The sequence below is a fragment of the Neovison vison genome, chromosome 11 (assembly GCF_020171115.1).
Source record: "Neovison vison isolate M4711 chromosome 11, ASM_NN_V1, whole genome shotgun sequence".
NCBI classification, from domain to species: Eukaryota; Metazoa; Chordata; class Mammalia; order Carnivora; family Mustelidae; genus Neogale; species Neogale vison.
Window position 1 is genome coordinate 154,553,713 of NC_058101.1, and position 18,844 is coordinate 154,572,556.

Consider the following 18,844-nt stretch of genomic DNA (forward strand, 5'->3'; position numbering starts at 1 on the left):
AGAATCTTCATCTAAATAAGATTCCCAGGTGATTCACTGGCATATTAAAGTTTGAGAAACCCTCCTTTTTGATATTTCCATGATAAATACATATATATCTCACAACATGAATAGATACAGAGATACTGTGACTTGCTTGTCTTCCCACGGCTGACAATGTGGCAGTTCAACATAAAGAGCTTACAGCTGTGCTTTGCACATAGTATGTACTCAACAAATAGCTATTAGTATAAATGACGGAGTCAAGCTGTGAACCATTTGATTTCTTAACTCTAGAGTCCTCTTACCTCTGCAGAGCCTTCTGAGGCATCAGGCATTCATCCCAAGAGGCAAGGCAATGATTGTGGCTCTGGCTTCCTTCCCAGCTCAGCCAGGGTCTAGACAATGTGGATTTAGGGCTCCAGAAGCTGCTGTTTGTGTACACCTGATCCTAGAGAAGGGGCATCCCAGTGGGGATGTTGTTCTCTAGAAGAGGCCAGATATAGAAAGAGGGAGACCAGAAGGTTCTCAGGGATCCCTCCTGGAAATTCAGCACCTGCAAACCTCATGCCCTCTGTCTCCAGGATTCCGCTGTGTTGATTCCTCAACCCCAAACCTTCCTAGACTTCCTGTCTTCACTTCCTGCCCCTATTCCCTTCAGGCCACCTGTACTGCTCCCTCTCAATCAGCAATACACAACCTGAGAAAGAAATGGGCCTATCTCCCATGCTGACCAAGTCCTCCTCCTCAGGACTCTCTCGTGTCCATGGTGCCTGCCATCCTGGACAGTTTCCAAAACATGTGCTCTGGCACTTCCCCAAACATCCCTGCTGTCTTCTTGGAAACCGCTGGCTCCCCATCCTCTTTGGAGAACTAACAATGGAACACAATTATTTCTGAATAGTCTACCATTTTATCTTTATTACTCTCTGAAACAAAAATTTAAATGTTACTTTTGATAAAGCAAAAGTTGCTTATGACAAAATCAATAATACTCAAATAATATAAAGTGAAAGATCCCACTCTTTAAAATTTTCACGAGAATTTCTTGACGACCTCTTTCCTTTGCCAAATGACCTGAGCTTGGAAGCCGTTCAAAATCAACTCAAAGAAAAGTTCTCATCAGACCTGCACTTTTCTCTATAACTTCATGTCTCCGTAAGACAATAAACGTTCGTTCCAAATGCGATTTGCCTCGTCTCTGCCACTAGCCGGATCTCTGACCCTCGGCCCTTCTCCCACTCTCCCAGGTCCTCAAGGGCGACCCCGGCCCCGCCTCCAGAGACCCCCCTCAGGGGAGGAGCCTCGCGCCCTCCCCAGTCCGAGCGGGGCCCCGCCCCGCCCTCGGGGCGGAGTCCCGCTCCATCCCACGCCCCGGGGGAACAGCGAGCTCTTCCCCGTCGAAGGAGGAGCCTTGCGTCACCCCGCTTCGAGCTTTCCCGGCTCCCTACTCCCGGGACCGTTCCGCATCCATCTGCGGGCGGGGGGTGCGCGGACGCGGGCCGGCCGAGTCCTCTACGCCCTGCGCCGGAGGCGGCGTGCGGGCCTCGCCGCGGTGCTGCGGCGGGCCGAGGGGCGCGGGCCCGGAGCCGGTGAGTGCAGCCGCCCGCCCCTCGCCGCGGCCGGCGCGGGCCGGGAGAGGGGAGCAGGCCGGGGGAGGCGGCGTAGGCAACCTGCGCAGCGGTGCGCGGAGCCGCTGCGGTCGGGAGTGCCCGCCTCTCCCGCGGCCTGCGCGCAGTCGTCGCCTGCTACCGGCGAGACATCGCAGTGACCGGCAGTTAGAAGAAGCGTGCCTTATGGGACTGCACCCCCCAGTTTTTTGGTTGGTTTATTCACCACTGTGCCGCCCAGCATTTATCCCTGGGAGCCTCCCCCGGTGTCCTTAAGCCTGTCTCCGAGACCCCCCATCTTCTCCCCTCACCCCGAGAAAGAGTTGGGAAAAGCAGCCATTTTAGTCTCCCAGGGGGAGTGAGTGCTTAACCTCAGAGAAGAGGACGCCCTGACGCCCTCTTCTCCGCCACTATCTCCTAACTAACCAGCCTCACTGCCGTTAGCGTCCTGGAGTCCTTTACGCATCTACTCCCTTGAGGCTAGGGCGGAGACAACTTGCTGCCCGCCTTTACATCTCCGTTAGTATACCTTAAATGTGCCCCTCTGTGAAAAAGAGATTTCAAGGATTAGGTGCATTTCAGATGAAAGCCTTTCCAGAAACTTCGTTTTGTTGGAGAGGACCCGGGCACTGAGAGCTGGCTGAGGTTAAAGTAGGCTGTAGTCAGGAGGTCTCCTTGCAACCCAGCACTTTTGTCAGTATGGGCTCTCCAGTGTCTTGAGGATCTGACTGGGGGGAACGGCACTACTTTTTAGCAAATCTAAAGCACCACCAGGTGTAAAGTACACATTATTGGATGTGCTGCTAATTCAGCTGTGAGAAGGCGTGGATATAGTAAGAGGCATCCTCGTGTTAGAGATAATTAATTGTGTTTTAGAATTGCTGAACTACGGTAGCTACCCTCTGCAAGGTATCCACGCAGTCCTTCAGGTTTTCATCATAACTTACAGTCTTGTGCAGGGGCGGGGGTGGGGAACAGGTGGTTAAGCAGTGTACCCTGGGTGAGGGGGGCGGGAAGAGACTCTAAGCTTCCAGAAGCCAGGGTACACACTACTCAGACTCAAACATGTCAATGCTTTATACATAAACTGAACTTCGATGACTGGGGGCAGAGATAGATGGGGTCACAGATAACCATATGTCAGGGTTAAAACAACCCCAGCTGTATTCAGTTCCCAGGGGCAATTATCTGCAGTTAGGCTGGACATAGCCTTTCCATGCTCTGAACTAACATGACTCCATGTCTGCACTTGTCATGGTTGTGAGCTCCGTCTCCTCATCACACAGTGCCCCTATTAGTGGTCCTGGGAAGTCAGTGGCTTCTTTTCCCCATTTCCACCTGTAGGGATGCCAGAGGGACCATCTGTGAGGAAGTTCCACCGCTTGGTCTCCCCCTTTGTGGGGCAGCAGGTGGTCAAGACAGGGGGCAGCAGTCAGAAGCTGACCCCTGCCAGCTTGCAGTCTCTGTGGCTCCAAGATACACAGGTGAGTTCCTCTGGGCTTATTTGACACCTCAGGTAAATGGTCAGGCTCCATCACCACATCCTGTGAGTCCCTTGGAATTTATCTCAAGACTTTGGTGCCCTCACTTCCTCGAGCCCAGGGCAACCACGCAAGGAATCCCATAGCGCTCATCCCCTTTAGGTCTGATGTTTAGGTCTGATGTTAGCCAGGAGTGGGCATTGCTGTGGCATGTGGAACTGAAAGACTCCGCATATAGACACCCCCCCCCAGCCATTGATTAACTAACTGCTTCTTGGCTTTTCTGTAATCGCTCGCCCTTCCCCTGTTAGACCCCTCCCCCAGTTAATTGTTTAACCACTCCCTTGCCTTTCTGTAACCACTTGGCTTTTAGGGGGTGATACTGGTCTCCTGTTTCAACAGGATACTTTATGCGCATAGTCACATAGGCAAGGGGGTCGCCTAGGTACGTGGGCCTAGTCACGTAGGCAGGATGTTTCTCTGCTGAGTAATAAGGTCCAACTCCCCCTCCTCACTCCCCCTCCCCACCTTTCTCTTCGCGCGCCGGGGTCCTTCAAAGCCAATCTACAAACACCGAGTATGCCTTACATTCAAACCAGCCAATAAGAACCTTGTAACTATGTTTCTGCTTCTGTACGTATGCTTTCGCTTCCCCAAACCCCATAAAAAGGCCCTGAACAAAGGGCTGGTGTGCGAGTCTTCCTAAGACTTGATCGCCTGCAGGTACCTGTGTCAACTCAATAAACCTCGTGCTGTTTGCATCTGATCAGTGGACTCGGCTTGGTTTTGGGTCCGGGGGTCTCCTCCTGAGAAGGGGTCCATTCCGGGGTGCTTGGAGCCCCGGGGGGATCTTTCAGAACTAGATAAAGTACCCGGTGCAGGCATGAGCTGTAGATTGTGATTCAGAGAGTCTGAAGTGATTCTGGTCACCGAATGTGCTTCTGTGGTTGGGAACTAGCAGGGACGGAAGGAAAGAGCATAGCCTTCTGATCTGGATTCTGGTGGCCTCATCCATGCCCTTAGCATCAGGCAGAATTGCCTCCAGGGGCTCCCAGGGCTTCTGTGGTCTGGTTTGTGCCTCTTTAGGCCTGCTACTTCCCCGGTGCCAAATCTCTCTTCCAGTCCTGTCGAACTCTCTGGGGCTCCTCCACCAATCCTTATTGCCCATGGTTTTGATGTGCTGCTCCCCTGCTTGGGCAGATCTTCCTTTTTTCCCCCCAACTCTGCTCCCGTTCTCATCCTTTCACGTGACCATAGTAATTCCTCGGCTTCAGGATTCAGCCTCTCCATCACATCCTCTGAGAAGCCTGGCCTGCGGGCTCTGAGGGTGGGGAGAGACTTCTCTGTGCTTGCTGGGGACCCCGTACTTCCTCCTAATAGATCCTTATTGCTGAGTTTGTCCTGCTGGTTGAGTGGAGGAGACCAAGCAACAGGGTAGACGCATGCCCTCATCAGTATTGTATGCCTAGCACTTCGCTGAGTGGCAGCTCTTAGGAAGCACACATACGCTAATTGTCTATAGAAAAAATAAATTAGCCTGCTGTTCAGCTGTGAGCTCCTAAGCAAGTTGCTTAATCTCTTAACTGTAGTTTCTGCAGTTGTAAAATGGGGATAAATACTTAGCAGTTACAGTTGTATTAAACAGACTTTATGTCTGGCACAGGTGCTCAATAAATACTGATTCTCTTTTTCCCCGCCTTGTCCTTTGCACACACCTCGTGAGTTATAAAACCATTCTAGATCTGAAAGAGGTCTTCTAGACCTTCATTTACCTTTTCTACCTTTGGAGATGGGGCCTCAGAGGGAGAACACTCCAAGTTGATGTCACTTGTAGGGGCCCAGGTCACCTGACCTCCAGGTATGCGCTCTTACCAGGAGAGTTTTTGACCAGACTGCTGCAAGCTTGGCAGGGGCAGGATTAGATCCTTTCATCTCTGGAACCCCAGCACTTAGCCGGTGCCTGTTACAGAGCTGGCTCGCAGAGATTATTTATGGAATGGCTGAATTGACAGACAATGTGTCTACGGGGAGCCTTGAGATGGAACTGAGAGCTGGTCTTCTAGTAAATCAAGGCAGAGATTGGTGTTGTAGGAGCCCAAGAACCCTGAGGGACACAGTCTTGAGGAACTGCCTGGCATGTAGGAGGCTAAGTTCTCATCACTGTGCTCCCTTCTTTGCACCTCTGCCTCCTAAGGATCTGAGAGTTGAATTTGGAAAGTAAGACCTGTATCTACAACAGGGGCAACTATTAGGTAACAGTGAATGGGAAGGAGGGGCGCATATGATTAAGGCTCATTTGAGGGCCTCAGCAGAGAAGAGGTGCTGATAGCCTGGGATAAAAGACTTCATAGGGGTCCTGGGTGGCTCAGTTGGTTAGGTGTCTGCCTTCAGCTCAAGTCATGATCCCAGGGTCCTGGGATCAAGTACCACATCCGGCTCCCTGCTTTGCTTCCCCCTCTTTCTCTGCCCCTCCCCTCTGCTCCTGCTCTCTCTCTCAAATAAAATAAAAAATAAAACAACATAAAATCTTTAGAATAAAAAAGAAGGCTTCATGAAGGAGGTGAGATTTGAGTTGGACCTTGAAGGATGGAGGATTTAGATCGACCAAAAGGAAAACAAAGGGCACTTCAGGTTTGTGAAGCAGTTTTAGACAGGCACACTGGGCTAATGAAGGAGGGAAGAGATTGGTTCCACTCTGTGCCACCTGTTTTTTTCTGGCAAGTTCCTTCCGTGTCTTTACAGGTTGGTTCTCCAGTTTCTGTATTAGGATTGTGTTTGCTTACTCATAACGAATTCAGAAGAACAGATTATTTGTGTCTGGAGTGTGTGGGTTTTTTTTTTTTCCTCCCTTGACATAATGTCAAGTCCAGAGGAGCAAGTCCAGAATGGTATGGGAGCAACGCGAGATCACTGGGCACCAAGCTCCTTCCGCTCTCCCCTCCCTGGGGGTGACCCTCATTCTCATGGTGATAACATGGCAGCTGAGATTCCAGCCATTACATTCTAGGCAGGAAGAAAGAGGAAGGAAAGGAGATAGGCTAAAAGGGACCTAGAAGCCTGTTCATCTATTTTAAAGAGCTTTTCTGGAAACCACATTTGAGCATTCCTACATAGGTTTCAGTGGCTGCCCCATCTCTAAGAGAGTCTGGGAGACAGAGATTTTTTAGCTGAGGACGTTGAAGCACCCTAAATCAGTAGCTGAGGTTATTGAGGTCCCTGTTAATTGGTTAGTAGGGAAGAGGGGAGAGGGATATTGGGAAATAGTTAGTAGTCTCCCTGCACCTGGTTCATTATCTTCTCCTGAGAAAGAGTGCATGGGGGTAAGTATTGAGTCCTTCCTTACAAGGCTGTTAGTGTTTCTATTCCATCCTAGTTTGGGTGGAATACTGAGATTACATACTGAGACCTTTAACCAGTCCTCCAACTTAAAAAAAAAAATGTAACAGCTTTACTGAGATATAATTTACATAACATACCATTCACCCACATAAAGTGTGCAGTTCTGTGGCTTTTAGTGTCTTCACACAGAGTTGTACAACCACCACCACAATTGATTTTAGAACATTTTCATCTCCCCAGAAAGAAACCTTGTGCCCATTAGCAGCCCCTCCTCATTTCACCCTTGCCTTCTGCCTCTACTGGTAAGCAACCACTAGTCTATTTCCTGTTTCTATAGATTTGCTGTTTGTTTGTTTGTCTGTTTGTTTTGACATTTTACATATATGGAATTATAGGACGTGTGTTCTTTTGTGAGTGGCTTCTTTTTTTTTTTTTTTTTAATTTATTTATTTGTCAGAGAGAAAGAGAGAGAGAACACACAAGCAGACAGAGAGGCAGGCAGAGGCAGAGAGAGAAGCAGGCTTCCCACCGAGCAGAGAGACTGATGCGGTACTCGATCCCAGAATTCTGGGATCATGACCTGAGTTGAAGGCAGTGGCTCAACCCACTGAGCCACCCAGGCATCCCGTGAGTGGCTTCTTTTACCAAGCATAATGTTTTCAAGGTTCATGTAGCACATGTCAGAATTTCCTTCTCTTCAAATACTGAGTTTCCAGAGGGAACGAGTGGAGCCTTCCTCATCTGTATGCTCCTCTGAACCTAGCACACTGCCTGGCACATTGTAAAAGCTCAGTTAAGGGTCAGCTAATTGAAATAACAACAGTGTCCCAGGAATTTAAAAGAGGGACAGTAGAAATTGCCATAGTTGGAGAGGACACAAAGATGTCCTGACCTAGGCATTTTTGACCCGGTAAATATTTTGATCCTGAAGGGCATTTGGCATATATTTTCATCAGCATTATACCAACATTGCTGAATTTGCATCAAGAAAATATTTTCTGGAGTGAATTCTATCATGCCCACTTAATACTTTTTTTTTTTTTTTTTTTTTTTAAGATTTTGTTTATTTGACAGAGATCGTAAGTAGGCAAAGAGGGCGAAGTAGGCAAAGAGAGAGGGCGAAGCAGGCTCCCCGCTGAGCAGGCTTCCTGCTGAGCAGAGAGCCTGATGCTGGTCTCCATCCCAGGACTCTGGGATCATGACCTGAGCGGAAGGCAGAGGCTTTAACCCACTGAACCACCCAGGTGCCCCATGCCCACTTAATTCTTGCTCAGTTTTTTATGTAGTTCAGTTAAGCCATTTCTAATATGTGGCAGCAAACTGCTGTGCTCACATTTGCTGATGAGTTATTCTGGAATTATTTAGAAAGGTAATGCCTTCTTTTAGGGAGAGGATTTCAAAGACTACTATAGTTAAAATTTTTATACTAATTGACAAATTGGAGATCATATCAGAACTGTGGTCTCTAAGTATGTACTTTTGGAGGCCAAAAAAGTATCACAGGCATTTCCATTGTTGATGCCAGGTGTTTTGGTTCTAAAAGGCTGCTGGAATTTCAGAACATGCAGAACAGGCTCATCCTGGAATCTGGACTTGCACATTACATAGTAGGGCTAGCTATGGAAATAGAATACAAAGCACACAGAACATTCTTTTATATACGTTTCCTGTTCTCATCCACTTTTCTTGAAATCGTTTTCATTGGGGATGAAGTTAATTCTTTTCCTTTGTACATTTTATATACATTTTACGGTTTGATCCATTTATCAGTGTTTGTGTCGATACTCAATTTCTGTTGATTGTCACTTTCTTTTTATTGTGAGTTCTCTTGTGGCCATTTCTTCTACCAGATCCAATTTCATCGAGTGAGATGAAATTCTACAACGTGTAAAATATGTTGTGTATTTACAGCATCTGAAATGTAGTGTACTTTAGCTGCCATCCATTAGTGTATGGGGTGTGTGTGTGCTGCTTATTTCTAACAAAGAGGAAGTATTATGAATTAAATACAGGATGACAGTTTGTATTTCTTTCTCAGCTAATTCGTGAACACATCGGGAGCATTTCCCCCTCCCTTATTCTAGGGTGGTCCTGCTTTCTAGCATGGATCTATGTTACTGCTAATCCAATTCTTCTTGCTTTCAGTCACTTTGAAAACTGTGTGCTAACTGCCCGTACCACTGGAGCAAAGGGCCAAAGGCAGGTCCAAAATACTAAGCTTGGGAAAGCTTCCTTGAAGAGGCAAGAAGGGATAAGTTTGCATTATAAACATTGGCATATACCTCTTTAGTCTTTCCTTTTCCGGGTCTGTAAGGCTTAGGCCGTTCAGGCTCCTATAGCACAACAGCACAGACTGAGTGGCTTAAAACCAACAGAAATTTATTTCTCCCAGTTCCAGAGGCTGAAGTCTAAGATCAGACAGCCTGGCAGTTTTGGTGTCTGGTGAGAGCCTGCTTCCCAGTTCATAGACAGCCAGCTTCTTGCCTTCTAAACATCACATGGTGCAAGGGGCAAGGGAGCTCCCTGGGGCCTGTTTTATAAGGACACTAATCTCATTTGCAAGGACTTCACCCTGCTGACCTAATTACCTCCCGGAGGCCCACCTCCAGATGGCATCACTGTTGTGGGTTAAGTTTCAACATACACATTTGCAGGGGGAGGGGCACAAACAAGTCCATAGCAAAGACTGAAATCGTGTTCATTTTTTTTTTTTTTTTCTAGGTCCATGGAAAGAAATTATTCCTTAGATTTGATCCAGATGAAGAACTTGGTTCCCTTGGCAACATCTCACTGCCAGAGTCTCTAGAAAAAGGAGAGAGGAAGGAAGAGGCCCAGGACCAAGAGCAGGCCTCGGGGCCCAGCAGCCCGAAAACCTCTCAGCCGCCCTCTCAGTCCCTGGAGCATGTTGCTCCCAGTGGAGACAGTGGTTTGGAGGGTTTGCGGGGAGATGCCGCTGTGGGAGCAGCGGAGAGGTGGCTGCAGGTCGGCTTTGGTATGTTTGGCAGCATTTGGGTGAACGAATTCTCCAGAGCAAAGAAAGCAAACAAGAGGGGCGACTGGAGGGACCCCATTCCAAGGTAATGGTGTGGTTGGGCAGGCTGTGGCTGTGCTCTGCAGGTCTGTGCTGTTTGACACGGCCCCCCGTGTGCAGGCTTGGGGCTGGGCTCTGTGGGTTCACTCAGGTGGGTGTCCCACCGGCTCGCCGGCAGCCGGAGTCCTAGCAGAGAGTACCCGTGCTAGAAAGGAGACTGTGCCTGCATCCGGAGAGGGCTGGAAACATTCTGGGGCAGATTAGAAAAAGGGAAGAACTTTCCCAACAAGCATGACTCTTGAGAGTGGGATGGCGCTGAAGGACGTTTTATGGCTTGACGAATGCACTCTGAATTCAGGGACAGAATTGTCTTGGTTTTCGTCTGCCAGTGGTGGGAAGACTATTTTGGTGTGTAAAACTCAGTCCCTGTTCAGGATTATTACCTCCATGTAGATTTGCCAGAGGAGTCATTGCAGGTCACTGAGAACGAACATCCTCACAGCCTTGCATAAGTGCTCCTTTAGACGAATTCTTAACTAGCTTCATGTTGTTTGTATACTTTTTATCAGTTTGTAGAGGCTTTTGTATATTGCATGTTAATCTTTGTGATACGTGATGCCAGTGTTTCAAGTCTACCTGTGTCCTTTGACAGTGTTTGTGCCTTTTGGCATTCAAGATTTAAAACCTTTTTAGTTTTTAGTGAGTTAAGTGTCTGACTCTCGGCTTTGGCTTAGGTCACGATCTCATGGATCATGGGAAGGAACCCCACGTCGCATCAGGCTTCACGTTCAGCAGGGAGCCCCCTTGAGATTCTTGTCCTCTGCCCACCCCCCACTCATACCATCCTGCTCTTTAATCTAAAACTTTTACAAATTTTTATTTATTTTTAAAGATGTTTATTGAAATATAGTTGACATCAATGTTATATCAGTTTCAGGTATAGAAAATAATCATTCAACAATTTTAGACATTACTTAGTGCCTACAATAAATGTGGTCATCATCTGTCACCAAACAATATTATTATCGACTATATTATTACATAATAATATATTATTATTTGTTATATATTATTTATTATTATATATTCTTATAGGATACTATTATTATTAACTATATTCCCTGTGTTGTACTTTTCATCCCTGTGACTTCCTTATTTTATAACTGGAAGTCTAGACCTCTTTTTTTTTTTTTTAAGATTTTTATTAATTTATTTGACAGAGAGTAATCATAAGTAGGCAGAGAGGCAGGCAGAGAGAGAGAGAGAGGGAAGCAGGCACTCCGCTGAGCAGAGAGCCCGATGCGGGGCTCAATCCCAGGCCCACTATATCACAACCTGAGCTGAAGGCAGAGGCTTAACCCACTGAGCCACTGAGACTCACTGGAAGTCTAGATCTCTTAATCCTCTGTACCTCTTTACCCATCCTCCCACTTTCTGGGATTTTAAATTTTTATATAGTCAGTGATCAGTATTTTTTTTTTTTAAGATTTTATTTATTTATTTATTTGACAGAGATCACAAGTAGGCAGAGAGGCAGGCAGAGAGAGAGGAGGAAGCCAGCTCCCCTTTGCGCGGCTCCATCCCAGGACCCTGGGATCAGGACCTGAGCTGAAGGCAGAGGCTTTAACCCACTGAGCCACCCAGGCACTGCCTGTGTGATCAGTATTTTTCACAATAGCTCTTGGGTTTTCCCTTCTTGCTAAAGAAGGCCCCTTCTACCTAAAAGCCATACTATTCTTCCATCTTCTAAAGTTTCATAGTAATATGTTTTTATGTTCAGAACTGTAGTATTTATTTATAGTATGATTTAGGGCTAGTAAGATGCTTTGGACTGTAAAGATAACTGAAACTGAATTAAGTGTGGAGATTTTTTTGGCTCACATAATTGAAAGTTTCGAGCGAGGGTGGGTTTTGATACTGACTCAGTTCCCTCAGTTCATGTTCTTGTGACTCTCCTGGGCCTCTTCCCGTATGTTGGTTTTGTCCTTAGACCAGTAGCAGGAGGCTCTTTTGCAGTTCCCGGCCTTCCGTCTACAATGAAGAGAGAAGAGGTGAAGAGATAGTCATTTTCAGGAAGTTCAGATGAGCAAGCAGAGCTTTCTCAGAAAATCCCAGCCAACCTCTTATGGCCTGAAGCTGGTTCACCGGCTGATTGCTAAATTAGTCACTAGCTAGGGCAGTTGAAATGCTCTTCACGAACAAGCCTCAACCCTAACTAAGTTTTCTGAATTTATTGTCACAGAGTTAACACATATCATTCTCTTATTTTTAAAATCTCTTCTTGTGAAGTTATGTCTGCCTTTTCCTTCTTTATGTTTTTTATTTTCATTTGTTGCCTACCTCCTGTTTCTTAATTAGGCTTACCAGAGTTTTATCAATTTTGTTGGTCTTTCAAATAAATATTATTAGTTTTATATACTCTGTACAGGAAGAGTATTTTCTGATTTTCCAGATGTTTGAGTGGGGTCATCATTTTGTTGTCCTTTTTTTATTGGATTGTGATCAGGATATCAGTCTGTAAATTTTCTACTTTGGGCATATTTGCAGTCAAACACGTCATGGGTCTTTGCTTACGTTTTGTGTACATAAATGAAGACAATATGTTCATAAAAAGCAAAACCTTATGTAACTATTAAGAACAGGTTATTGCTTTGGTAACTTAAACACTCTATCCTTGCTTATTTTTTGTTTACTTAATATGCCAAACATGGGAAGAGGAGCATTAAAATCCTCTAGGGTGATTGTGGTTTTATGGTTTCCCCTTGTCTTTCTAGTGTGTTTATGTGTTTGCTGCTCTGTTGTCCAAAGCATCAAGGTCTCTGACTTCTTTGCAGCATTTTAAAATAATAGCATACCCTTGGAGTGCCTGAGTGGCTCAGTCAGTTAAGCATCCGACTCTTGATTTAGACTCAGGTCATGATCTCAGGGTTGTGAGTTTGAGTTCTGTGTTAGGCTCCACACTGAGCATGGAGTCTGATTAAGATTCTCTCTTCCGCTCCCTCTGCCCCTGCCTTCTACCTCCTTCACTCTCTCTAAAAAAAAGAAAAGAAAAGAAATAAGATAATAACAGACCTTCTGTTTGCCTTTGGTCTTGAACTCTGCTTTGCTTGATGGTAATGATGCCACTCTGTGTTTGACTGGCCCACATAGTCTTTTTCCACTTAGTGTGTGCTTTACAGGTGTGCTTTTTCACTTATTTTAGGTATATTTCTTAGAAATGGTGAGTTTCTGGCTTTTGTATCTCTTTAAACTCAAACTCCTTGTTTTGAAATGAGGTGACTATGGTATTTGGATTTTCTTCCATTTGCCATTTTATTATACCTAGTTTATTTTTTTCTGTTGGATTTTTCAAGTTTCTTTCTTTTCTCCTTTCCCCACACCATCTTTTATTCCTGTTGAGTAAGTAGCAAGTACTGCTATTCCCTTTAAATTAGACTCATATTTTTCTTGGTTAATAACGACCAAATGTTTAATAACATTAAACTAATAACATGTCTCCCTTCTTATTGAAATTGGTTTTTTGCTCCTTGCCTTCATCCTTCTGAGAGGAGGCCTTTGAAATAGTTCCACTTCACCACTTCTTTTGTCTTGTTGTCCACCCTGTTTCCTCGGAGTAAGGGAGGGGTGAGATAGTTCAGAATTTTAATTCCAGATTGTTAACTATATATATTATTAATTATGTATAATTAAGTTAATTAATATTAAATATACAATAACATTATATCTTCTTTTTTTTTTTTTCAAAAGATTTTATTTATTTGACAGAGATCACAAGTAGGCAGAGAGGCAGGCAGAGAGAGAGAGAGAGAGAGAGAGAGAGAGAGGAGGAAGCAGAGAGCCCGGTATAGGGCTCGATCCCAGAACCCTGAGATCATGACCTGAGCTGAAGGCAGAGGCTTAACCCACTGAGCCACCCAGGCGCCCTATCTTCTTTGTTTTTATTCAATTTTGCAACCCTTTATTTTTGTGTGCATAATGCTTATTAACAAGTCTATTCAGTAAAGTTAGAATTCCAGTGAAAAGCAGTTTCCATTGTATGTCAGACACCTGGAAGTAGCACTGAATTTGGTGTGAGACTTAGTGACCTTATTTACAGCCTCCAAGGAATCCTCCTGGGTAGTGATTTTTCAATTTTTCACTGTGCTCTCACGACAAGCATACCAGCTTCTGTGCGGATGCATCTCATCTCAGCAGCAGAGCGATTTGGACACAGTCCAAGTCTGCACTGATTATCTTTGTACACCTAGCAACCCTCAAAGGCTGTTTACTCTGCAGTGTTTGCTTTTCTGCAGCCAAATCCCTGAATGCTGGTGGGCCAGGCCAGTGAGCTCATTAAGCTTCTTAAGACGGTGTCGCATGTCATCTTCAACCCGCTCTAGAGTCTGTCTAGAGTCAGTGCTCTGACCAGACGTGTTCAGCAAAACGCTGTCCCCCTTCATCCAGAATTAGGCTTCTCCTCCTCCTCCTCCTTGTTTTCCACGGATCAGCACTGAGGTAATCTGCCATTTTAGGAGCTCCAAGTGCCTCAGCTCCTTAGTGATCACACAGCACCTCTCTTGTTTCCAATGGTCAACAAGGGTATCTTCTGATTTCCAGAATTCCTTCTTAACGCGCTACAGTTCTCAGCTGTGCTATCATCCAGTCCTCTGGATCTCTCACAATAAATATTATGCAACCCAGGGCTGCCCCTTCTGTCTTACCCTTTTCCTCTTCCCTTGGCTTGAGGTCCCTGCTGCTCTCATTTCCATTAGGCATTTATTTTTCCTTGAGTAATTACCTCAGATACTATGGTAGATGTGTCTCTGAGGCCTTTTCCTCTGAAGTTGTCCTGTTAGGGGCACCTGGGTGGCTCAGTTGGTTGAGCGTTCAATTCTTGATTTCAACTCAGGTTGTGATTTCGGGTTGTGGGATCAAACCCCAATTGGACTCTGTGCTCAGCATAAAACCTGCTTGTCCCTGTCGCTCTGCTCCTCCCCACAATGACACACACGGGATCTCTCTCTCTCAGATAAATAAAATTAAAAAAAAAAATTGTCCTTTTGTTTCCACGCCAGAATACCATCTAGGTCATATATATGGATATTTCCCTTCAGATAATGGAGTCTGGCTGATTATCTGCCCTTTCATAGTAACCCATTGTGTCTTTATCAAAGATCAGAAAGTTTTTCCGTGTCCTTGGAATTCAGGAAGTTCAGGGGCATACGGGCGGGTATGTTATTCTTGTTAAATCTTGCCGAGACTGGGAGCGGTACCTCTCTAGTGTCGCATTTCTCTGTCCTTTGCAACAAACTCTGCTTTTGTGCAGGTACACACCTCCTGAGCCTTGAGACTTCCATAGGTCATGTTGTCCTTAGTGAACATGTATGGCCCTGATCAGAAAGAGGGAGCGATATATATATATATATATATGTTTTAATTACTGCATTTAGCCCTGAGAGCCATCCCTTTTCTCTCTTGGCGTCTTAGCTTCCCTGGGTGAATCTTGACTGTGGAGTGGGAGCACTATGGACGTGTGACTTAACTCTTGAGTGGGAGCTGTATGTATGTGTGCCCTGAGCCGCACGCACTTAGGACCTTTTCTTTCTTCCAGGTTGGTCCTGTACTTTGGTGGTGGCGGCTTCCTGGCATTCTATAATTGTCAGATGTCTTGGAGCTCTTCCCCAGTGGTCAGACCTGCCTCTGACATCTTGTCGGAAAAGTTTGATCGAAGACAAGCCTTGGAAGCTTTGAGCCAGGAGCAGCCTGTCTGCTATACCCTGTTGGACCAAAGATACTTCTCAGGCTTAGGTATGAGTGACGGGAAAGGGATGAGACCCACCACCTGTGCGCTTGAGGCAATCACTTAATCTCTTTAGTTTCACTTCTTCATTTTTTAAACTAAGGGAGTGAGGGACACCTGGGTGGCCCTGTCTGTTAAGCATCTGCTGTAGGCTCAGGGCGTGATCTCAGGGTCCTGGGATTGAGCCTCACAAAAGGCTCCCCCCTCAGCGGGGAGTCTGCTTCTCCCTCTCCCTCTGTCCCTCCGCACCACTCATGCTGTCTCTCTTTCTCCCCCTCTCTGTCTCAAATAAGTAAAATCTTAAAAAAAAAAAAAAAAAAAGGAAATAAACTGAGGGAGTTCGATGAGGCAGTTTCTAACTTCTCTCCAGGCTTCAGAATTCACATCCTAATTACATTATCATCTGGAGTCCGCCCATGGCCACATCACAGAAAGAAACAGGAGTCCTGTTTCTTTCTCCTTGAATCCTCCACTGCCTGGTGTAGCGCCTGGCACAGCGGAGGTACTCAGTTACTCAGTCAGTATCTGCTGGGCACCAGAAGCTCTGCAGTTTACTGAGGGAGAGCAGTGTGTTTGTTAATGTGGACTCTCAGGCAGATGGGGCTGCCTGCTGGCAAAGCACAGATGCCTCAGGCCTCTGTCAGGATATTAAAAGGCATGGGTAAAGAAGCAGGTTCCCTCCCTCTGTTCAGGTGTCATGCACAATGAAACTGTGAGCATTTTCCAGGGGGAGGGAAAAGGAGCTGAGCAGTCTGAAAACCAGAACAGCTAACTCGCAGAACTACAAGAACTGATTGCTCTTACTACCTCAGCAGAGGCCTTAGTGCCCTGTGACTGGCTGCTGATGCAGTCGAGGGAACTGATGACAAAATCACCTCATATCCAAGGCCTGATGGTGCCTACTGCTGGCACAGCCCCCCTCAGGAGCGGGGAGGAGGCCCGGGGGCTCCCCAGACAGCGGCCTTGCATTTTCACATTAAGATTGTGGGAGCCCTTGTGCCCTGAGGGACAAAGAGACCTCCAGAAGGAGCCTTTGGGTTATTTATAGCAGGACCTCAGGCTCTACTGACTAGTCATTGTTACCAACAATATTAGTAACAGCCGACATTTTTCGTGTGACTCTTAACGTGCTAGTTGTGGGGCTTCAGCCTTCCTGCTATTCTGTAGGATAATGACTCGTTAGTTTTCCCTTTCCTCACACAAAGAAGCCAAAGCAAAAGACACATTGCTGGTATGTGGTACAGCTGAGATAGGAATCCAGGTAGTTTGCCAGGGAATTGTAGAGAAACAGTTGTGTATGACTAGGGGTGTGATTATGAAGCCCCAGCAAAGAGCAATGATTTCATTCATCCATTCATCCCACATAAGCTGAATGCTTGCCTTCTACCGAGGTCAAAGTCTCACCTTCAGGAGGTTATTAATGGTCCAGCAAGCATGGGCTCAGTTCACTGCAATTTCAGATAGATTGTGACAAATGCCTGGTAGAAGTTAAAGTGCACTGTTGGGACATTTTGAAGAGAGTTATTGATTCTAGAAGGAGGGGTCAAGACTAGCTTCACCAAGAATGAGGCAGTAGTAGAAAAATAATGAAATAATACTTCCTAAATGATTTCTATCTCAGGCATTACGCTTGACATTTTAATTAATAGCGGCTAATATTTATTGAATACTCTCTACATACCAGCCACAGTGCTGAATGTGTACGTGTGTGTTTGTGTGTGTGTGTGAAAATTCTCATTTACTGCTCACAAAAGCCGAATAAGCAATCCCTATTTTACAGGTGAGGAATGTGGAGCTTATAGAAGCTAAGAAACCTGGCAGGGTCACATAGCTAGGATCTGGTTGAGTGGGGTTCAGATGCTGGCAGTCAGCTTCCATAGGCTGTTTGGATAACCTCTTTCCTGTAACATGGGCCACACACAAGTTTTATTTCGTTTCGTCTCCACAGCAGTCTTAAAGGTAAGTATGAGCAAATCCACTTGGCAGACAGGGAGGTGGACTCAGAGTAGGTGACTTGCCCGAGAGCCCGCAGGCCGTGACAGGGTCGGCCCCCGTCATCGGTAGGAGCCCTCCCGCCGCCATCATGCCAGCTTCCATTTGTTTTGTCAGTATTGTGGATGGGGCTCATGACTGAGGTGTTCTTTCTCCTTCCCTTGTCCCCTCCCTGCCTCCCCCCGCAGGGAACATCATTAAGAATGAAGCCTTGTACAGAGCGGGGATCCATCCCCTTTCTCTCGGCTCGCTCCTCAGCCATCAGCACCTCGAGGCCCTCGTGGATCATGTGGTGGAGTTCAGTGCGGACTGGCTTCAGGGCAAGTTCGAGGGCAGACAGCAGCACCCGCAGATCTACCAGAAAGAACAGTGCCCTGGGGGACACCGGGTCATGAGAGAGGCGTTTGGGCCTCCGGGCGGCTTCCAGAGGCTCACATGGTGGTGCCCGCAGTGCCAGCCCAGGTTGTCTCCTGATGAGCAAGGGCAGGTCCAGCTCTCCTAGGGGACTCCCTCCCGTCTTCACAGAACCTGGCCCTTGGGGGGCTGTGATTCCTGAATGTCCGGAGGGCGGGTGTTGTTGGTGCTTGAGCTTGGCTACAGGAATAGAGGGTGAGGGGATGGGTGTCAGGACTGTTGCAAGCCGTCTCACTGGACTTGGGTTGAAGGCTGTTCCTACAGGGTTAGATGTTTTTTTGCTTCTCTCATTTTTGTTAATTCTTCCATCTAATTCTGCCATTGTGGAAGATGAGGAAAAGTCATGAGGATGGTACAGGGAAACACCTCCCAGGGGGGCACTGAAATGAAAGCGCCTGCAAAACAGCTCTGCCTCCACATTGCTTTGTATGTGCTTGGTTTTGTGTTTGAAACCTTGGTTGGTTGTAAGGTTCTCCATTTGAGAAATGAGACAACAGAAGTCTCTTTCTTTGTTCCCCTAGGGGGATCGAGGGGTGAGGAGGAGACGCACACGAGAGGAGGCTGAGGCTGACTCAGCTTCTTGCGTGGATCCTTACCCATGGGATGGAGACCCCGAGAAAAGGGCCAGAAGAGGAGAGGGACCAGGGAATTGGCCACCTTCCTGCTGTGCCCAGTGGGATTTAGAAAAAAGCTACTTCTCTCTACAGTAAGGTGATACTTTTGTGACTATTGGTGTGTTGAACAGTGCAGGAATCAAGGGTGGTAGAGACACACTGTCAGGTTGTTAGCGACAGCCAGAAGAAAGTAGGACAGTGACATGAAAATAAATCTTGTGTTATTTTCTGTTGTCATCTTTATTTGGCGATCAATGCTCTCACACCGTGAATAACTGAGCTCCCAGTGAAGGTGACTATGTAGGGCTCGCTGAGTTGGCCTGATGGGTCCACTTAAAAGGAACAGGGTAGGGGGGCGCCTGGGTGGCTCAGTGAGTTTAGCCACTGCCTTCGGCTCGGGTCATGATCCCAGGGTCCTGGGATCGAGTCCTGCATCATCGGGCTCTCTGCTCAGTGGGAGCCTGCTTCCCTCTCTCTCTCTGCCTGTCTCTCTGTCTACTTGTGATCTCTGTCTGTCAAATAAACATACAAAAAATCTTTAAAAGAAAAAAAAAGGAACAGGGTAGGGAGGGGGTGAAAACACACCTGCTCTTCTGCCCATAGGT

At 46.6% G+C, this 18,844-nt stretch overlaps 1 protein-coding gene across 2 annotated transcripts; it reads left to right on the plus strand.

Moving 5' to 3' along the window:
* The first annotated feature begins 1,517 nt into the window (after positions 1 to 1,517).
* NEIL2 (nei like DNA glycosylase 2) lies at positions 1,518 to 18,468 on the plus strand. 2 transcript variants are annotated; one of them, XM_044225067.1, is made up of 6 exons: positions 1,518 to 1,571; positions 2,019 to 2,108; positions 2,934 to 3,073; positions 9,131 to 9,486; positions 15,031 to 15,227; positions 17,400 to 18,468. In XM_044225067.1, exons 3-6 carry the CDS (start codon positions 2,936 to 2,938, stop codon positions 17,711 to 17,713), a joined length of 1,005 nt encoding a protein of 334 aa, XP_044081002.1. In that variant the 5' UTR covers positions 1,518 to 1,571; positions 2,019 to 2,108; positions 2,934 to 2,935; the 3' UTR covers positions 17,714 to 18,468. The 2 variants fall into 2 exon arrangements, with proteins under 2 accessions (XP_044081002.1, XP_044081003.1); XM_044225068.1 differs by lacking the exon at positions 2,019 to 2,108 and having other exon boundaries at positions 1,525 to 1,571.
* The last annotated feature ends 376 nt before the right edge of the window (positions 18,469 to 18,844 follow it).

Coding starts and splice junctions, on each gene's coding strand:
- NEIL2 (XM_044225067.1), top strand. CDS start 2,936: ATGCCAGAGGGACCATCTGTGAGGAAGTTCCACCGCTTGGTCTCCCCC. Junction 3,074..9,130: donor TGTGGCTCCAAGATACACAG/GTGAGTTCCTCT, acceptor TTTTTTTTCTAG/GTCCATGGAAAGAAATTATT. Junction 15,228..17,399: donor AAGATACTTCTCAGGCTTAG/GTATGAGTGACG, acceptor CTCCCCCCGCAG/GGAACATCATTAAGAATGAA.